Here is an 18,314-nt window from a genome sequence, read left to right on the forward strand (position 1 = left end):
CCGGGTCTTTAGTTTTCCTTCAGTTACGGAAATCAGGCCTCCATTTCTGCAATAGCTGTAGATTCTTCAAACCCAGATGTTTGTAAGGGTCAAAACACCTGCAAATCCTTGCTTCTCCAAGGTAAACAGGGAGGCTGTGAGCTTGCAGAAGGATGGTCAGGATTACCACTATTTAACAGGCTGTGAAAATGAATCCTCTTCTTCAGGCAAAGTCATGAATGAATTTCATATGCCCTAGGCTACTGGGAATAAACCAAGATCAATATTTATAAAGAGCGAACACTCGCCTTTTTGCGGTCTCCCCCACGGACAACGAGGCTCCTATTTCTGTAGCTTGGAAGAGGAGAAGTGGCAAGCAGTAAGACCCAGAAATTAAGTCAGTGCACTTGGCCACATATCACATAGGTTAGATTACTGAAGGATACTAGGAGTTTGAAATTACTCTGGTTATAATTTTCTTGATTTAATCTCTCTATGCATTAAGTGCAAACAAGCAATTTCAGCATTCCTCACTAGTTTGGACTGAACGTCTACAGTAATACAAAAATTCTACCATTTCCTGCCCTTCACTACATTTTAAGAAAATGGTGACAAAAATTCTTAACCATCCAGCAAAAACCAACTAGTTTAAAGGTACTTAAACCTACTTAGACCTTATCAGGCCTTAAGCACCAGGATTTGCTACACGCTTAAAAAACTAGAGTTAAAAAACTAAAGTTAAAACTGAACTCCACATTCTGCAACGCTAAATGAACGTTTTACTACATGGTTTCTTTTGAGATGGCAAGAAATGACTGTAAAACCTTTGCTGCTGCCAGAATTACATTGCTTAGAGAAAAATATCCTGTGGGTTACCATTTGTTGCCATGATTTACAAAGATAAGGTCTATAATCTGTATCAGTTTCATGCTGAAGTTTTAAAGGAAAAAAGCTTTCTGCAGAGTTTGTAGATTTCTGCATGAGTGTCTGTGTTGTTGCAAAGAGGGCTAAGTGATGCTCTCTCACAAGCTTTTCAAGAAGGTTAGCACATCTCTTCAGATTCATCTCCTGCAAGTTAAGACTCTCCCCTCCATTGCTTCTGTCTATCCAATAGAAAGCTGATATGCTATCTACAATCAAAAGGCAGAGGGAAGGGTGAGTGCAAAACATGTTTTCTAAAGAGTAGAGAGTGAGGAGTAACTGCGTGCTACTATTGCAGTTCACAAGAAAAAGCCTTCCCAGGCATTGCTTTATCATCTCTTCCGTCTTTTGTGCCAATCTGTGCTCCAGAACGGTAACTAGACGAAGCATGTCAAAATGGTAGTCTGTATCAATGAACATGACTTCCACTTCCAGTCCTCCTCCCGATTTCGGAATGATGCAGCGGGCTATTAGGTGATAAAGCATTTCTGTCTTTCCTGTTCCTTCTGGACCATGGAATTCAACAACATCTCCTGTTCAAAAACAAAGCAGTAAGCTGTCAGGTAAGAGAATTCATAGCTCAGTTTTCAGTGTTTACTGAACCAATATTCACTATTCCAGTAATTGGAAAATGCATTTTTTGAAGTTCAATATTCATAAAATTGTTTAAAACCTGATTAGCATCTACCAAGAGAAATTTCAATTTCCAAGAAAGGCTTCTGAAGTGAAGAAAAATCAACTGGGAGCAAAGGTTGAAAAAAAACCCCGCCAATAGCACTAGGACACCGATATCCACGAAAGGTTGGCAACTGGATTTCATCTATCATTACAGGTAGATGAAGGCTGAAAAGGAAGCTGCTACACAAAAGTGGCTAAGAAACCATCTATTTACACTGGGTGCACAAAATTAAGAAACAAAAAAGTAGAGGACAAGCAAAACAAACAAACAAAAAAGTTGACATATTAGAGGTCCAAATCGTGTCGGCACATCTGCTTTTATAGCACAGACTGTCCTTCAGCATTTCATGCCTGCTGTATGCTTGTTCGATATCTGCACATGCCACAAGTTACCAACAGGGATCTGTGACCGGTGAAGAGAATGCCGATACATTTATTTAGCACTTATAATCTTCTGTGGGGACCACAGTATGAAACTGCTGCTTTTGACAAGGCAGGGCTCAGTGATTCCTTCAACTCCAGGCAACCACTCTACTGTCTGGAGCAAAGGATCTCTGTTCATAAATGGACTCAGCCTAACCGCCTGATCCATGTGGGTCAATAAAATATATATCACAGAAATTTAAAATATTAATTAAAAAAAAGCATTACACTTTAGGAAACCACCTCTTTTGTCGGATGTGAATGCAAGAGACTCTCAAGTCTTTCCCAAAGTCTTCTTACGTCTTATATCAGAGCAAGACTCTAAAAAAAAGTTAATTTATTAGTTGCTCTTTGTAAATGTCTAATTTAAGAAACTGGATCATTTATTTATGACATCTGAATTTTAGGCAGAAGGGTAAAGACATGCAGCAAGGAGAATCACACAACTGTAACTGCAGGAAGGTAAGGGATTTCTATGGCCTTGGCAAGTGCAAATGGCATAACAGCTTTTCATAGGGGAGATGCAAGAGTAGAGAATTAATTGCAACTTTAGTTGAACATGTTTGTGCCTGCCTGAGTTAACAGGGTTTTTCAAGTCATTACTCAACTTCCAGAGGATGTCCTTGTTCATAAGTGCATATAATGTCAAGATGCAGCATGGGATGAGGGGTGGAGGGGAAGAAACTAAGCTCTTACTTTACCCATCACAAGTGTTGAAAGCAATTTACACCTGATGTGACAATTCTATCCATTTCAGTGACACTCAGACTGCCTGCCTCTCCATAATGAAATTCCGTGCTGCTCCACAACTGCAATTCCGTTTTTATGAATTTCTGATACTTTCAAATTTATTAAAAAGCTTGATTGCCTTCCGAACCCTTACTTATCTGTTCTGAATGGCTCTCCCCACTTTTGAGATGACAGACTACACTTCCTATGACATAAACCTTCACTTTCTCTTCCTGTTCCGAGGTCGCAATGTCCAACTCTGCCACTTGCAGCCAGCAGCTGCTCTGCTGTTGTGCAGCCCATGCCAGTGACATGACCGCACACTGTTAGGGTAAGACACCAGCTTGGAAGAACTTCTCCTAAATGCACTGGGTAGGTTATTCCCTCATATTTCAAGTCTACTGAAATATTTTAGAAAATTGCATAAGACAGCTCTTGTTAAGGAACAAAGTGTTATCTTCTGTCTGCCACTGGCTTCGGCACAAGACTTCTGCCACCCTGACTGGCATTTCTGATTCCAGAGCAATAGCTGAATTGGGCCCATACACGATACAGATTGCTTCACCTACCTTTACAGCAAAATACGACTTAAGAAAAAACAGCAACTCTGTATGGCCACTCAGAAGCAGCAGTGGGCAAATCTGAGTTATTGTTTGGTAATGATTCAAAAAAATTGACAGAACTGCTTGACTTTATCCATTTGAAGAAGTTTTAATCAGGAAGTCTGTGTGTCATCTCCTATAAAACTTTACATAAGGGAGCTGTAATGCACAGAATAACACTGGATGCACATTTATTGGCAGAACTAACAAATTTAAGTAAAAATTCTAAGTTGAATGAAAAATCATTCTGAGGAGTTTTTGTGGTGGTGGTTTATAAATTTCAACAGCAAGACAGCTAAGCACCCTTCAAAGCTTGTTCAATACTGCTGAACAAGATACACATCCGGGTTGCAGTTTGACCAAAACACATAAGTTACAGTCCAAACTGTTACTCTTTTCAGAGTAAGATAACCTCAAGAGAGCCGGGGATTTCTGTGCCTTCATGATTACCAAAGAGGCTGCCCACAAGAAGAATGGATGCAAAACAGAAGCCATTTATAGCAACATCTATAAATGTAGGGCTTCATTAAATTAGCAACCGGCTGTTACAGTAAGATAAGAGGGGAAATTCATCCTTCTGGATCAGAGTGGACAAACCATGACACAGCAGAGGAGGAAGTGTGGCCAGCAATGTTTTCGAGAAGCCTTTTACACCCTCACAATAGGTCATGGCAGAAACAGTGATCAGTACTGGCATCATCCATTGATTTCAAAATACTTCGAAAGAGATACTGTTACAGGATGGAAACAGTCTGAGAGGCACAGTAGGAACAGCCACTTTAACATGGAAGAAGGTTAATGGGAAATTTTCTGATTAGAACTGGTGTTGCCCAATGTTAAAAATAGCAGCAGATGACTGCGCCATTAGCTTGGCAAAACATGTGGAAGACAAACTAATTGGGTTAATAAAGACTTAAGACTGTGAAGATTTAACAGATCAAGATGGATGAGCAGAATGATTTCCTATGAAATTCAGCACTGCGAAATTCAAGAAGTACGTTTTAAGGAGTAACCCAAAAAATTGCTTGGCTCACGAGAGCTTGAACTGTCGCACTACGGTCTAAAGAGCAAAATTGTTCACTGCTATGCAATGGCATATGGGATCAACTAAATCATGTTGCATAAACTTAAGTATTTATTTAACACTAATACATTTTTAACTGAAATATTGTGCTCAGTCATGGTCATCAATTCAGTGTTATCTTTTGAATGAGAAGAGCCTTGACTTTTGTCTGTAATCGTTACACTAGCAAATGTTGGTTAAACTATTTTCTGACACTGCAGTTATAAACAGGCTATTAAAATACTCAGCAGTAGCTCTGCAGTTTTCACATCATCAGATTCCTTGAGGTTACTGGACTAATGATTTACAATACTGTGCAGAAGCTGTCACTAATATTTGTACCGTTTATAAATGAAGTAGAAAGGCCTAATATTTACTCCAAGTTAATGTTGGGTGTCATACTATTGCTGAACATCAGAGTTTTACACTGACACCCACACCTTCATACCAGTGGCAGAGGAGAAATATGACTGGCAATAGTGGAAGATTATTTAAAGCTCATGTCAATTTTGCTCCACTCCAGAAGAGTTTAAATGGTATGTAATTAATATGCTTATGTATTCTTAAATACGCAAGTCCATCATAATTAGAAGCAGTGACTAGAATATCACAGCAGTACCTATATTAGCTGTTCCTATTTTATAGTACTCTGACATACATGTTATGAACACTTCACTATGATGTAACCTTTGGCTAGTTTAATGAAACTTCATATGTATGTTTGTTTGTTTCAAATACCATCAGGAAAAAGAGTAATTTAGGTCTTTGCATTGCTTTAATCATAGCATTTTAGATTAAGAGCTGTTCAGTACAGACTTCATGGGCAATGTATTACAGTATTCCACGGTGACCTACTAAAAGGCAAGTTCATGACAAATGGAGAGGTAGGTCTTCAACAGGGATTTAAGACTGAATAATGAGGACACACATCAAAATAACACATGGACTCACATAAATACTGTGGTATTAAAAGACAAAGCAAAAGCGTAATAAAAGGTGAAGTCCATCTATGTATATAAAGCTAAAGATCTGTGCTAATACGTTATGCAACTTCACTAATGTCAGCCAAAAAGCATGACCAACACAGACAATAATTGATGCCATTTGTTAAAAGCCGAAGAAAACGAGAAGTGCTTCAGAAGCGCAATGACCATGTTGGCACAGAGAAACCAGTGATGAATTTAGGTTTCCAGCCATCGTAGAACTGAGGTTCTGGAACAGTCTTTGGACAGACACGAACAACCTAACATAGCTTTAAGATCAAAGCTGATCATTTGACGAATGGAATTACATAACACTGTGGACTGTGACGGCAAGGGCAATTACTGACCCGCAGGAAGTCTTCTTATAGTCTGTTTTACCAGAACATGGCCAGTTTAGACTCAAACATTTGTTTCTTGTGTGTAAAGTTCATTAAAGAAATAGACTGAAAGATCAGCATTTTCTATTACTGCATTTTTTCAAACCAAAAATACCTCATCTTTAAAAAAAGTTAAGACTTCTGGAGCCTTGTGAAGTATATACCAATTTCGCTACTGGTTCTTCATTCTTCTTGTGGGTAACAAAGCAGTTCAGAATTGAGAGCATTTAAGTAATCTTCTCTGCTCCACTTGCACTGGCTTACCAGTACTTCTCTACCCTTTATCTTTGTTATATCATATTTGAAAATTTCAGGGGTGGGAACGATATATTGCTAAACCCCTAATGTATTCTCAAGAGCTGCAAAATAATACACAAATAGTCTCACAGTGACTGCATTTGTAGACTAAGCATCATCTCTCATCCAATTATCTTGATTCTTTTTATTGCTTTTTCTGCTATTTCTTCTGAACCTTCTATAATTTGTGGGAATTCAAATTGCAGACAAGTGTGTTGATAACCACTGCAGCCACAGACTTTTCATATGAAATCCATTCATTCATACACTCAACAACTGTAGTACCTCACAGCATGATCCTTACAGTTTGTCATTCATACTCCTTTATTACTATGTACTTCTAGTTTTGTGTAATCAGAGTTGTCTCTTCCATTGCGATATCCACGAAATTTCACACAATCTGGAAAACCAGTCTCATTTAATGAATAATCAAGAAATTACTAAGTATGCAAATTTCTGTTTAGCTCAGTAATTTCTTTCATTAAAACATCCAATCTTGATCTTAAAACTTCTTGCTAGAAGAATCTACCTTAAACTTGTTGTACTGGCGTCACTGGGAGGTAGCCCAATTTCTCCAATTTGAAATTCTCCTTTATTCGCTGAAGGTCTGTAGAAGCCATTTTGATCCTAACATCATCCGTGAACTCATTCAGCTGATTAGTACCTATGTTCATAATGGAATTGCTTCCAAAATTCCATCCAAGTATAATCAGGATTTTTCAGGCCAAGACTGAATGGCTGGCTGACTTGGCTTTATTGAAAAATACTGTTTGCTCATGCCCCTAACTGATCCAGGCCACTCCATATCACTGAATTATTTGCTTTTTATTGAACCTTGAGTTCTTTGCAAATTTCTGCAGTTATGACCTTGTGGTGGTTTTCTCAACCACCGATTAAAAAAAAAAGTTAAATGACAGAATCTAGAACAAATTTCTGTAAAACTACCAGAAACAGACCAAAGTGCTTGGTATTTACTCACCTACACCTGTGTTTTGATACCCACAAAGTAGATTATTTTAAAGTCCATTTAATAATGTTCAGAATGGTGACTTTGCATTATTTAATTTTATCTAGTTGGCATAAAACTACACCAACAATCAAAATTCTGAATCCAGGGCAAAAAGATCTACTTGTATGCCTACCTCTGTCATATTGCTCTGAGAATACTTTTACATCAACATTTTTCTATAAATGGGATAAAGATACATTTTTACCGTGAACAGGAGATCCTTCCTCAGCAAACAGGTAAGGTTCAAGATTCTTCAGAGAACTTCTGCCCTCAAGTCGTGCAAGTAGCTTTTAAAAAGAAAACAGAAGAGACATGCTGTTAACTCAAAATAATGGGCCTTGGGAATCAAATTGAAAGGATTCCGAGAACTGGGAGTTTTCCATGACTGCCCTATCAAAAGATTAGTTTGATTTTAAAAATGTTTTCATAAATAAATATGGAAACCTATAGTCTGGACTACAGCACCAGGTGGTTTCCATCCTTACAAACAACTAGCAGACAGGTTGAATGGCAATAGGAACAGATATACATTAGGGGAAATAAAGCTTAAAAAAAGAAAAAGCTGCATAGGTGGACTAGCAAGAGGGATCGACTCTGGTATACAGCAGTGCTGCCATTTGACAGAACAAAGGGAAAGAAGATCATTTGTAATAACCACCACCTCCACAACAAACTACTGGTGGAGAGGTGAAACATTACCATCATTACCCATGCAGACGACACCAAGCTGAGTGGTGTGGTTGACATGCCAGAAAGACAAGATGTCACCCAAAGGGACCTGGACAAGGTGGAGAGGTGGGCCTGTGTGGACCTTATGAGGTTCAACAAGGCCAAGTGCAAGGTCCTGCACCTGGGATGGGGCAACCCCTGATATCAATACAGGTGAGGGGATGAAGGGATTGAGAGCAGCCCTGCAGAGAAGGACTTGGGGGTACTGGTGGATGAAAAGCTGGACATGAGCCGACAATGTGCGCTTGCAGCCCAGAAAGCCAACCAAATCCTGGGCTGCATCAAAAGCAGCGTGGCCAGCAGGTCGAGGGAGGTGTTTCTGCCCCTCTGCTCTGCTCTGGTGAGACCTCACCTGCAGCACTGCGTCCAGCTGTGGGGCCCTCAGCACAAGGACATGGACCTGCTGGAGCGGGTCCAGAGGAGGCCACCAAAATGATGCGAGGGCTGGAGCACCTCTCCTACGAGGCCAGGCTGAGAGAGTTGGGGTTGTTCAGCCTGGAGAAGAGCAGGCTGCGAGGAGACCTTATTGCAGCCTTTCAGTACTTAAAGGGGGCCTACAGGAAGATGGGGGCAATATTTTTAGCAAGGCCTGTTGTGACAGGACAAGGAGTAGTGGTTTTAAACTAAAGGAGGGTAGATTTAGACTGGATAGAAGGAAGAAATTTTTTACAATGAAGGTGGTGAAGCACTGGAACAGGTTGCCCAGAGAGGTAGTGGAGGCCCCATCCCTGGAAACATTCAAGGCCAGGTTGGACGGGGCTCTGAGCAACCTGATCTGGTTAAAGCTGTCCCTGCTCACTGCAGGGGGTTGGGCTGGATGACCTCTAAAGGTCCCTTCCAACTCACAGCATTCTATGATTAGTCTCCTGAGTGAGTCTCTCTGGGCATTTGTAAGTAAAACCATGTACATTTCATCTGAAAAGTTATACAGGACTCTTCTGGACTACAATCCTACTATATCATAGTTACTTGTTCAATCATATTATGGATAAAGAATGATCAAAAGTAATTAGCCACCAGTGACTCTGCAAGAACCTTTCTAAAGCAAACGCGAATTTGTAAAGCAAGCCCATTGTAAAACAAATTAGCCCAAAGTTCATGGGCAATTTCTTAAATTGACAGGTATTTGCATAGCAAGTAGACAGGTATTCACGTAACTTGTGTTATTTGTAGTTCTGGCATACATTCATAAACCAAGAATGAGCATTTCCCCCACTGCTAAAGCTGTATTCCCTCTGTGTATTAACACACATGGGAAAGGACACCATCAGCATGCTTAGAGCATTGCCAGAGCACGTACCCTGGTGCCAAATATTTCATTCTCCGAGATGCCCAGCTGTCATTTAAAGATTCAAATAAAACAAATCCCATTCAGTTTTATCCCATCCCCCTTAAAGCCAGTCACCAAACGAGTAGTGAGCACACACCTTTAAACACATGCTGCCTTATCTTTCTTTCCTCCCTGCCACATGGATGAGCAACATCTGCTCTGAATTCTCTTAAAAGTTTAAATGGTTGTTTAAGTAGTTGTGTGTGTATGTTTGCCTTTAATAGCAGAATAAAACTCCATTAAATGGCCCTGAATTTACTTCAAGTGGTCATGATGGGAATCTAAGTGTGACATTTTCATTGACATTTTAACATTCCCTTCCATTAACAAAATGTCAACGTGTTTGCCTTTGTTTGCCTGTTCACACGTATTCAGGAGAGTTTTCTGACACGTCCACTGAAAGGCCATAAAAACACTTGAATCGACCTTGCTCTGGATCTGTGGATCCTCCTGTTACGTTTCACACATTTGTGCAGTGCAGAAACACTCGCAGCGTGAACTCTCGAATATTTTGGGAACCAGTAGGGTTCTGTGACCTGGACAAAGCAAAAATCTGGATGGACATACATATACAAGGATATAGGAAGGTCTCTCAGGGCACATAAAGCAGGAGCTTGCAACTACCATGAGGGCCACTGCAGACCCTACACGAGCAGCCCTCCCGTGCAAGTGGCTGCCTGCGCCTGGCCCCGGCGACGAGAGGCTGCACCCACTGTGGAGAAGGGCTGGGAATCTCTCACCCCCTCGTCCGGCAGTGGAAGTCGAGAGAAACAGGAAAACCACCGCCTGCTGCTGCTTTCTGATGCTCTGCATTTCTTAGCAAAGGAAGCAACACTCCGTCACTCGGCGATCACGGGGACTTGCTTGTGTGCGCTGCTGGGGCCGGGAGTCACAGCTATTGCTGGTCTAAACACACTTCTGCAGCCTCCTCTTCCCAAATTTATTTGTACATTAATGAATACACCCTCTGCAGTTTATTTCTTCTGGAAACGATGAGCCCCCATCTCTTCTCAGACTACCACCTCTTTAAGCTTACTCCTATAGCTTTGGAAAGACATGGTAGATTGATCACTATCGTTTAAATACGAATCTGCAGTTATTTAAATGACAAGTTTATATATTAATTTTTAAATAACTACAGGTGCTTACTCTGAGCACTGCTCATGTAGGTAAATTATGATAATTCACTGATGAGAGCGCACCTGTGTTTTTATCAAACTTATATTTACTTCCGAGTTCTGAAGCAGAATCTCCAAAGGCACTTGCCTCATTAGTGTCACGCTGGGAGCAACGGGGTTCCTGGCAGAAACAGCTAGCAATTTTCCTTCAAATCTAACAAAGGTTTGTCCACACTACAGCAGAAGTGATGGAAGCAAAGCTGAGATGAGACACTAGACAGGCATCCCCAACCTCTGCCGACATTAGAGATGGGACAATGCGGGTTTTTCCAAATTGGCAAAAGCCACCTTGGCTCTGTTCCAGGGGAGGCATTTCCGTTTTGCCTTCTCACATTTTCTTCTGTAAAATGACGAGAGTGGGGGGAACCTACAACATTTAAAGGGTGATCTGGGTGGTGGACATCAGGCGTCCCAAGCATTGTCGCAGACAGCGTACAGAACACAGCAGCACAGCGCCACTGGAGAGAGCCTTTGAGTGGGAAGAGCTTGGGAAAAACCCCACCAACACAATTTCAAGTCACATATTAGAGACTTCAGATTCTGTAATTTAACTGTAGATGCTCGTTTCTTCTTTCACAATGCTCTTTTTATCTTCTTTTACACAAAACCCCACCTTTTAGCAACCTGCTAGTGGTAGGTCTTTGCTCTTAAGTGTTCTTCAAAAGTGTGTGCATATGTGCAGCTATGTGTAGAAAACAAGCTGTACTGCAAAAGTTATGCAACAGTTGGGTTAAATTTCATTAATGACAAGGCTGATGGAACTCAAATATTTCAACTATGTCTTTTATAATTTATCAATTTCATCTTTTTAATAAAGAAATATGCATATGGACAGTCCCACTGAGTAATACATTATACGCTTATACTATATTGGTTTCAACAAAGCTATGCATAAATGTAAGCATGCATGTAGGTCTTGTCAGGAATGAGATATTACTTCATTAAAATGTTAAAGAAATTTAAATTAAATACTCTAGCTCTGTTAGAGGCTGTGAGCTAACCTACAGGCTATTTACAAATACAAACCTATCTCGAGTACGAGATAAAATTTAATTTTCAACCACTATAACCACTCTGACTGAGCTTTTGTAAACTTTGGGCATGAAGACATATGCAAGCAATCTATCATTTATTTTATTTTGATATACCAAAGGCGTTTTGCAAGAAGTTCTAATTTGTTGTATTAATTATATTCAATAATAACGTACAAGACTGTGGTCTCAGTATAACCCTCACTAAAATCTGATCTTCACGCATGAGGCTATTTGAGGAAGTATTATTTTGAATTAAGTACTTTCTGTTTCAAGGGCTTTTACCATTTTTTCTGGATGATGTAGTTTGTATGTTAACCTTTCTCAACCCATCGGTTATCAATTCCTCCCTCGTTCGGGTTTGGTTATCCATTCCATCACAGGCAATTGCTGCCATGGGCACTCCCTGTTGGCACCACTCATGTGGACAAATAAATGCATGTACCCACTTAGACACCGAGCACAACTCATGTCCTTAATTTGTGTATATTTGCTGACAGTGGACAGCTGTTACTATTTTTTTAAGTGTCAAAAGGGTTTCAGAACTCAAGTCCCACTGAAAAAACACGGAGATTTAACAAGAAATAAATATTATCACAGGTTTCTATGCTTTTATGTGCGCTACTCAGCATATTCTGATGCAGGAACGCACAAATCTCCTAGTAATTAGGAGATTGCTGATTGCAAGTAGAAGTCACTAACGAGTAAACCGTGCAGTGGAGGAGGAAAACCCAACCAACAAACCCCAAGACTCAAAACCCTTCTCTCTGAAGAATGGGAAAGCATTTCCACCTTCCATACCAACTATTTAAACCAAACCTTCCTCAGACAGCTCTTCTTCTTTACTGCATCCACTCCCAACGTTTGGGAGGGAGAGAGGGGAGAAAACATTTATAAAGGGATGAGTGAAACACCTGAATAACCTCCCCCCCGTGCTGCAAGGAAGCGCCATGGCCGCCACTCAACCCGCGCCCCAGAGCCGCAGCCGGGGACACAAAGGCAGGACGGAGACCTTATCCTGGCCGAAGCCGGCTGCCTCAGCCAGAAGCCAGCCAGCCGCCGAACACCCTCCAGCAAACCCGAAGCGTTTCACGGGCGACTGAGCCCCCCCCCACACACACACACCCCGGGCCGCCCCCTCAGGCGGCACCCCCGGGGGCGCCTTCCCGCACCGGGCCCGGGCTGGGCAGCGCCGGGCCGAGGGGGCCCCGCTCCCCCCCTCACACAGGGTAGGCGGCCGGGCGCGGCTCCCCGCCTCCTTCCCTCACAAGCCGCTCCCTCGGGAGGCTCCGCGGTGGCCGGGCGCTCCCCTCCGCCCGCCCCGAGGGGGTGGGGGACGGAGCTCGCTCCGTCCCCCACCCCCTCGGGGCGGGCGGAGGGGAGCGCCCGGCGCTTCCCCTTCCCCAGGCCACGGCCTCGCCTCACCCTCCCCGAACCACCCAGGCAGGGCCGCAGCTGAGGGGAACCCGGGGCGAGGGCAGCGCCTCACCTGAGTGCCCGACTCCGCCCTCCGGAACGCGTCACCCATAGCGCGGCGGGGAGCAAGGCCGCAGCTCGCGCTCCAGGCCCGGCGGGCGGTTAGTGCGCAGGCGCGCTGCCTCCGCGCGCGCGCACCCCCCCCCCCCCGCCGCCCCGCCGGCTCTGCGCATGCGTGCTTCGCCCCTCAGCGGTTCGCGGGTTCGAGTCCCGCCTCGGGCTGACGTCGCGCCCGCCGGCCCAGCGCCCCTTGGGATTCCCGAGGAACCGGTCGCTGTAGGCAGGCGGGTGTTTGTTTATTTTCCAAGGGCCTGTCTTTTTATATAGGTCGGTGGTTTGGGTGCGTTTTTTTTTCCCTGCTGAAACGGCGGCTGGGTTGACGTGACTCAAGGGACGCTTGTCTGTGACGCCGCAGTTGACGCCACTCAAGGGATGCTCGTGCGCGCGGCCGCGATTAAACGCTTGACACCTGCGACATTGCTCTTTGCAAAAGCCAGCTGTCAATTATGGCTTCGATTAAAAGGGGTCTAGAATAGCCTACATACATACGTTGAATGAAGCGGGCTCTTGCGGTGCGCGATGCTCCAGGGCAGGAGCCGACCGCCCGGCGAGTCCCTCGTGCGCCCAAGGCTGGCGGTAGGACCTGCTCCTCCTGCGGCCCGCGGCCCGTCCTCTGCGGTTGTGCAACCCAAGGCAGCGAGAGAGACGAGCACTGGAGAACGTGGAGAACCTGTTTGTGTTTTCCATAGGGTAAATGCAAAAACAGTAGGATAGGAATAGCAACTCCCCGTATCTGCATATCAAAGAGCAGTAATGATACCAGCCCTTTGGGTTTAGCGAGGTTATTGGCGATACTGCACGTTCTTACCCTTAGGAGGAGAAACTGGTGGTGGAGTTCTTTGTTTCTGCAAAGAAATCATGTTTGTCCATATATCTCCTAGCTTGGTCTGGAATACACCACAAATCAGAAAAATCTAACCTCAGATGTAAGGCAGTGGATTTGTTTACTCTTTCAACCCTCTTTCAGCCCAAAATACACTGCTCCCTCTTCGAAACACCCTGTTGTTGCCACCTGACTCTTAAGGTTTCAGATGGATGCCACCTGCCTTCACAAGGTCAGCCAGATTTAACCCAACTCAAACCAGTACTTTTAGTGTCAGGTTCTAATACTGCTCATTAAAGTATAGAAAGGGGATGGTCTCTTTGGACAGCTATAGTAGCCTTTCTTCTTCTCTGTGTACGGATACACACGCAAAATTATCAAGAGCATGGAAGGTGGTTCTCTAGTGAGAAAGACTTGGACAGCTGCGGCAGAGGACACATGGCGCAAAAATGCAACTACAATACTATTAGTTTAATTTTATTGAGGGAAGTTTCTGCCTCACATTTTGGAAGAAGCCAACATAAGGGACAGACAACCTTAAGAGCTGCGTGTCTGACTCTTGTTATAGTACCTTAGAGGTCTGGGCCATTTTCCCTGGAAGAGTTTAAAAGACTTGTTAATTAGAAGTGATTGCCCTTGAAGCTGACTGACAATTGAACCTAACCCAAGAGTAGAGTGGGACTCACTGTGACTTATGACAAAGACACTACTCACTGCATCAACCACATGATTTTGTTTTTTTGCCTTAATTACAGGCTCTTTGTTGCTGTTCTCCTCTAATTAAAGCCATTGCACTAATTTTTAAAAAGTGATTGCTACTTGAATTCAGAGACATAAAATACACAGCACACATAAACGCCAGTTGACTGAAACCTGCTCCTACCTCATCACTTACCACTGCCTGTATCCCAGTAGGGTCCTATGGGAGCTCTTCTACTGCATGGGTGAACACAGTTTTGGTATTCCAATCTAATGCAAGATGAAGTATCACAGTTCAATGGAGATTCAAGAGAAAGAGAGGGTAAAAACACTGAATTCACCTGAGCAGTAAAAAAAATGGATATTTAATTGATTGACAAATTTAGTAGGTAACAGAGATGTGTAAAGCAAATACACTGGTTGCCTTGATAGGCAAATTGCCATAACCACCTCTTATATGTTACCTTTGCATTCATTTGCTTCATACAGTGTGGCCGGCATTATGAAGTTAGAAAATTGATACTTACTTTGACAGTACTCTGCCTTAATAAAGACTCACATTGTGCTTTTTTTCATTTATTTGTCAGTACTATCATTTCTCTTCTTTGCAGATCAAAAGCTAGATTTTGGCAATGATGCACACTTCAAACTTTAACCCCAAACCAGCCTTATGTAGATCTTTGTCTATCTAAACCCCTGCCCTCTGCGCTTCAGCAGTCAGCATCGCATTCTTTCATATTTCTCTGCAGTGTTTCTGAGTGATAGTGTGTGATCCAAGAGTACAGGATCCTACCCGCTCCTTACTCTTCCTTCCTAAATAGCAGAAACCTCCTTAGTGCAGAATCCTCCTTAATGCACTATAGCTATAAGGAGCTCGTAGTATCCAGGGACTCTATGGCCCAGCACTCCTGTTTCTACAGGCAGAAAATTAGTCTCCCTTCGTTTGGCGCGTGGGGAGCCTGAGGGTGCCCCTCCAGCCACAGGCACTGTTTATGTAGCAATTCAGCAGCAAGAGCAATGACTTTTCTAATAGCACAAAGATCAGACTCCAGGGGTATGCATCTCTGTCTTTTATGAATGTGTATTGCGGAAAAAATTCCTCTTTGCCAATCTTGATTTTGAGCATCTTCCACACTGAGATGGTGTGTTTTCCACTGCACATGTTTAAGACCTTCATCGTAGGGAGAGAAAATGACAGTGCAATAGTGGAAGGTATTTTAAGTGGAGTTGCAGCCCTGAGCAAAATTTTTTTTTTTTTGGGGGGGGGAGGTATTTGCTCATGTGTATGTTCATAATTGCTAATTTCAGCCAACAGAAGGAAACTGGGCTGGGTTCTGGGGAAGGAAGGACTAGCCCAGGTGCCCTGGGGCTGTAGAGAACCGAGTCTACTATTTATAGAAACATTTAATTTTTTTGTAAGAAACAAAGTCCTAACTTTAAATTGCCAGTTGATCTACAATACAGAGCCAGTCTAAAGAATTAATGCCCTATGCTGGAACAAGGCCTGAGGTAAGAGCTTAAACAAAAGGGAAAAGCATGAGGAAAACCAATGTGGTGACAAGAAATTTAGATTGTGTGAAGATGTTTGCAAAAAATACATCAAACTTTCATATTTAATTAAGTAATAGCAAAATTAGAAACTGGAATGTAAAGGTTTCCTCCTTTAAGCATTTTTTTTTCAGCCGCAGAGATTTTGTTCCAACATAAGCTTCATCATTTTGAGCGTATTGTCACTTAATGTTCCCTCGGAAGATTTGTGTGGGTGACATTCCAGCACAAACCAGCTCCAAACAGATCTTCTAGGTTGAAAACAGTTTGTCTCTGTTCGTATAGTTGAATTAAACTCCTTCAGTAAAGTCAGCTGTTGTTTTTCTAATTAACCTCTAGACTCCTCAATGCCTTCACTCCAAACGTGACAAATTGACTATCTGAAAAGTCATTAAACAGAAGAATCACTCCAAGAAACAAAATGCAAAGGTCTTGTTTTCTAGTTCTGTCTTATCTACTCCTTTGCATAGCAATGCTCAAAACCCAAAAGGTTTACCAGCTAAAGACCATCTGAAAGTTGTAAGTTCCTCAGCAAGGAATAATAATAATAATAATAATAATAATAATAGTAGTAGTAGTAGTAGTAGTAGTAGTAAAAATTAAGACTTAAGGTAGATGTTGAATCTGCATGTGGCAAAGCAAACGACAAACTGCCCGTTGGATTATTTGCAACCTCTCTGTTGTGTGACTACTTTAGTTTCTTGTGGCTGATTATGGCCCCACTGTTCCAAGTTTCTCTCAATGAGTGAAGTGATCTGTCACTGCGTTTTATTAGATTTTTTTAGAGCAGATGGCTGATTCTTTTTACCTGGAGAGCTGCCACTTTCTTTAGATGCATCTCAGTTTTATGGTAGTCTAATTTATCTGTTTACTTGAGAAATAAGTAACTTAAATTACAAGGGTGTTATAATTTCACTGACCTCAGAGAAAGTGATAGATTTGCTGTGTAACCTGGGGGGGGGGCAAGAAAAAAGAGAAAATAATTTAGTCTGTTGGTAGATGGACTGCTAGCCATGAAAAAAACCAGCCCAGGTCATTACTAATTTCTGGCATCTGAGATAGAGTTTCGTAGCTGGTTGCTGGATATTCTTCTTTATGTTTCAGCTTGCAGAGTTACATCAGGAATAAACTTGTCCTGTGTAGCCATTCACCTGTATTTATGTCTAGAGTTCTTATTTCTGCAGGTTGCCTTGTATCAGCTTGTATTCCCGAGTTGGAGTTACTCCTTGTTTGTTTGTACCAGGTTGTTCTCTTCCTGCTGCTTCTTCCATCCTGTCTGAATAATTCTGCACTGGCTCATTGCAAAGCTGCCAGATACTCCTTACTCGGACGTTAATCGCACAGGTAAGGACTGGTTTTGTACTGGAGACCTGGCCAGGGGTATTTTCTTGCTTGTCTCTGGGGCACTGTATAAGGTTAGCAATAAATAAATAAATAAAGGCTTACAGAGAAGAGTATGCGATTTGTAAAGACACCTTCATAGCCAGTGGTGACTACAGATGAAGTTTTGTTTTGAGTACTTGAGGTCTGACCTGCAGCTTACAGAGGGAGAGGTCTTGTGTTTGACCTTGTGAACCTCCATCACTGCTCATACCCCCCCCGACAGGAATAATGCAAATTTTGCCCCAGTAAAACATGCTTGTGAAAATGTTCTCCACCTTCTACAGAGCTGTTCAATGAAGTATGAATGATCTTTCTAAATTCTACTCTTGTGAGTTCCCCTTTGCTTGAATGTTGATGCCCTTACAAGCCCCAGATTTTACAAACATGACAAAGAAGCCATGCAGGTAGTGTGACCTTGCTGAAAAATTAACACAAACCCTAGGCCTGTCAATAGAAATGAATCAGTATTTTAATTAATTAGCTATGTATGCCACCCTGGGTATGCTGATAAAAGATGCATCCAGATAGCTGGCACTGAGTCTAAACTAACTGGTATTCCTTGGTGAAAGCAAAGTAGAATTTGCCCCTGTGGTACAGAGAACTAATGGTTCAGCTCAAGCGTGCATTTCTAACCATGAGATAAAGCCCAAGAAGAATAACTGTATAATCCAGGCCATTTCCCTTTTTTTCTTTTTCTTTTTTTTTTTTTTTTTAAACTGACTAGGGAATCCCCATTTTACCCTTTTTACACAGATTTAGCATTAAAGTCTCTGTTTTCTGTAATCCCCACGGACCTCCTGTCAGCGTGAAATATACATCTATTTCTTTTCTTTTTGATCTTAACACTTGTAAGTAATAAATAATTGATTGCCAAAGGAATTCTGGGAACATATTCAGCCTTAAATTGAGCACTAAACTATTTGCAAATGTGCTTAGGCACTAGCCCAAAAGATACATCAAAAGAATGTCAATTGGATATTGGGAAGTGAAGTGCCA

At 42.3% G+C, this 18,314-nt stretch overlaps 1 protein-coding gene across 1 annotated transcript; it reads right to left on the reverse strand.

Annotated features, from left to right (window-relative positions):
- Positions 1 to 697: 697 nt before the first annotated feature.
- Positions 698 to 12,857, reverse strand: XRCC2 (X-ray repair cross complementing 2). The gene is made up of 3 exons (XM_075706099.1): positions 12,819 to 12,857; positions 7,267 to 7,348; positions 698 to 1,433 (listed from the first exon to the last, which is right to left on the reverse strand). The coding sequence occupies exons 1-3, from the start codon at positions 12,855 to 12,857 to the stop codon at positions 718 to 720; spliced, it is 837 nt and encodes a 278-aa protein (XP_075562214.1). The 3' UTR covers positions 698 to 717.
- Positions 12,858 to 18,314: the final 5,457 nt, after the last annotated feature.

Source organism: Pelecanus crispus, chromosome 2 (assembly GCF_030463565.1).
Source record: "Pelecanus crispus isolate bPelCri1 chromosome 2, bPelCri1.pri, whole genome shotgun sequence".
In the NCBI taxonomy this organism is placed as follows: domain Eukaryota; kingdom Metazoa; phylum Chordata; class Aves; order Pelecaniformes; family Pelecanidae; genus Pelecanus; species Pelecanus crispus.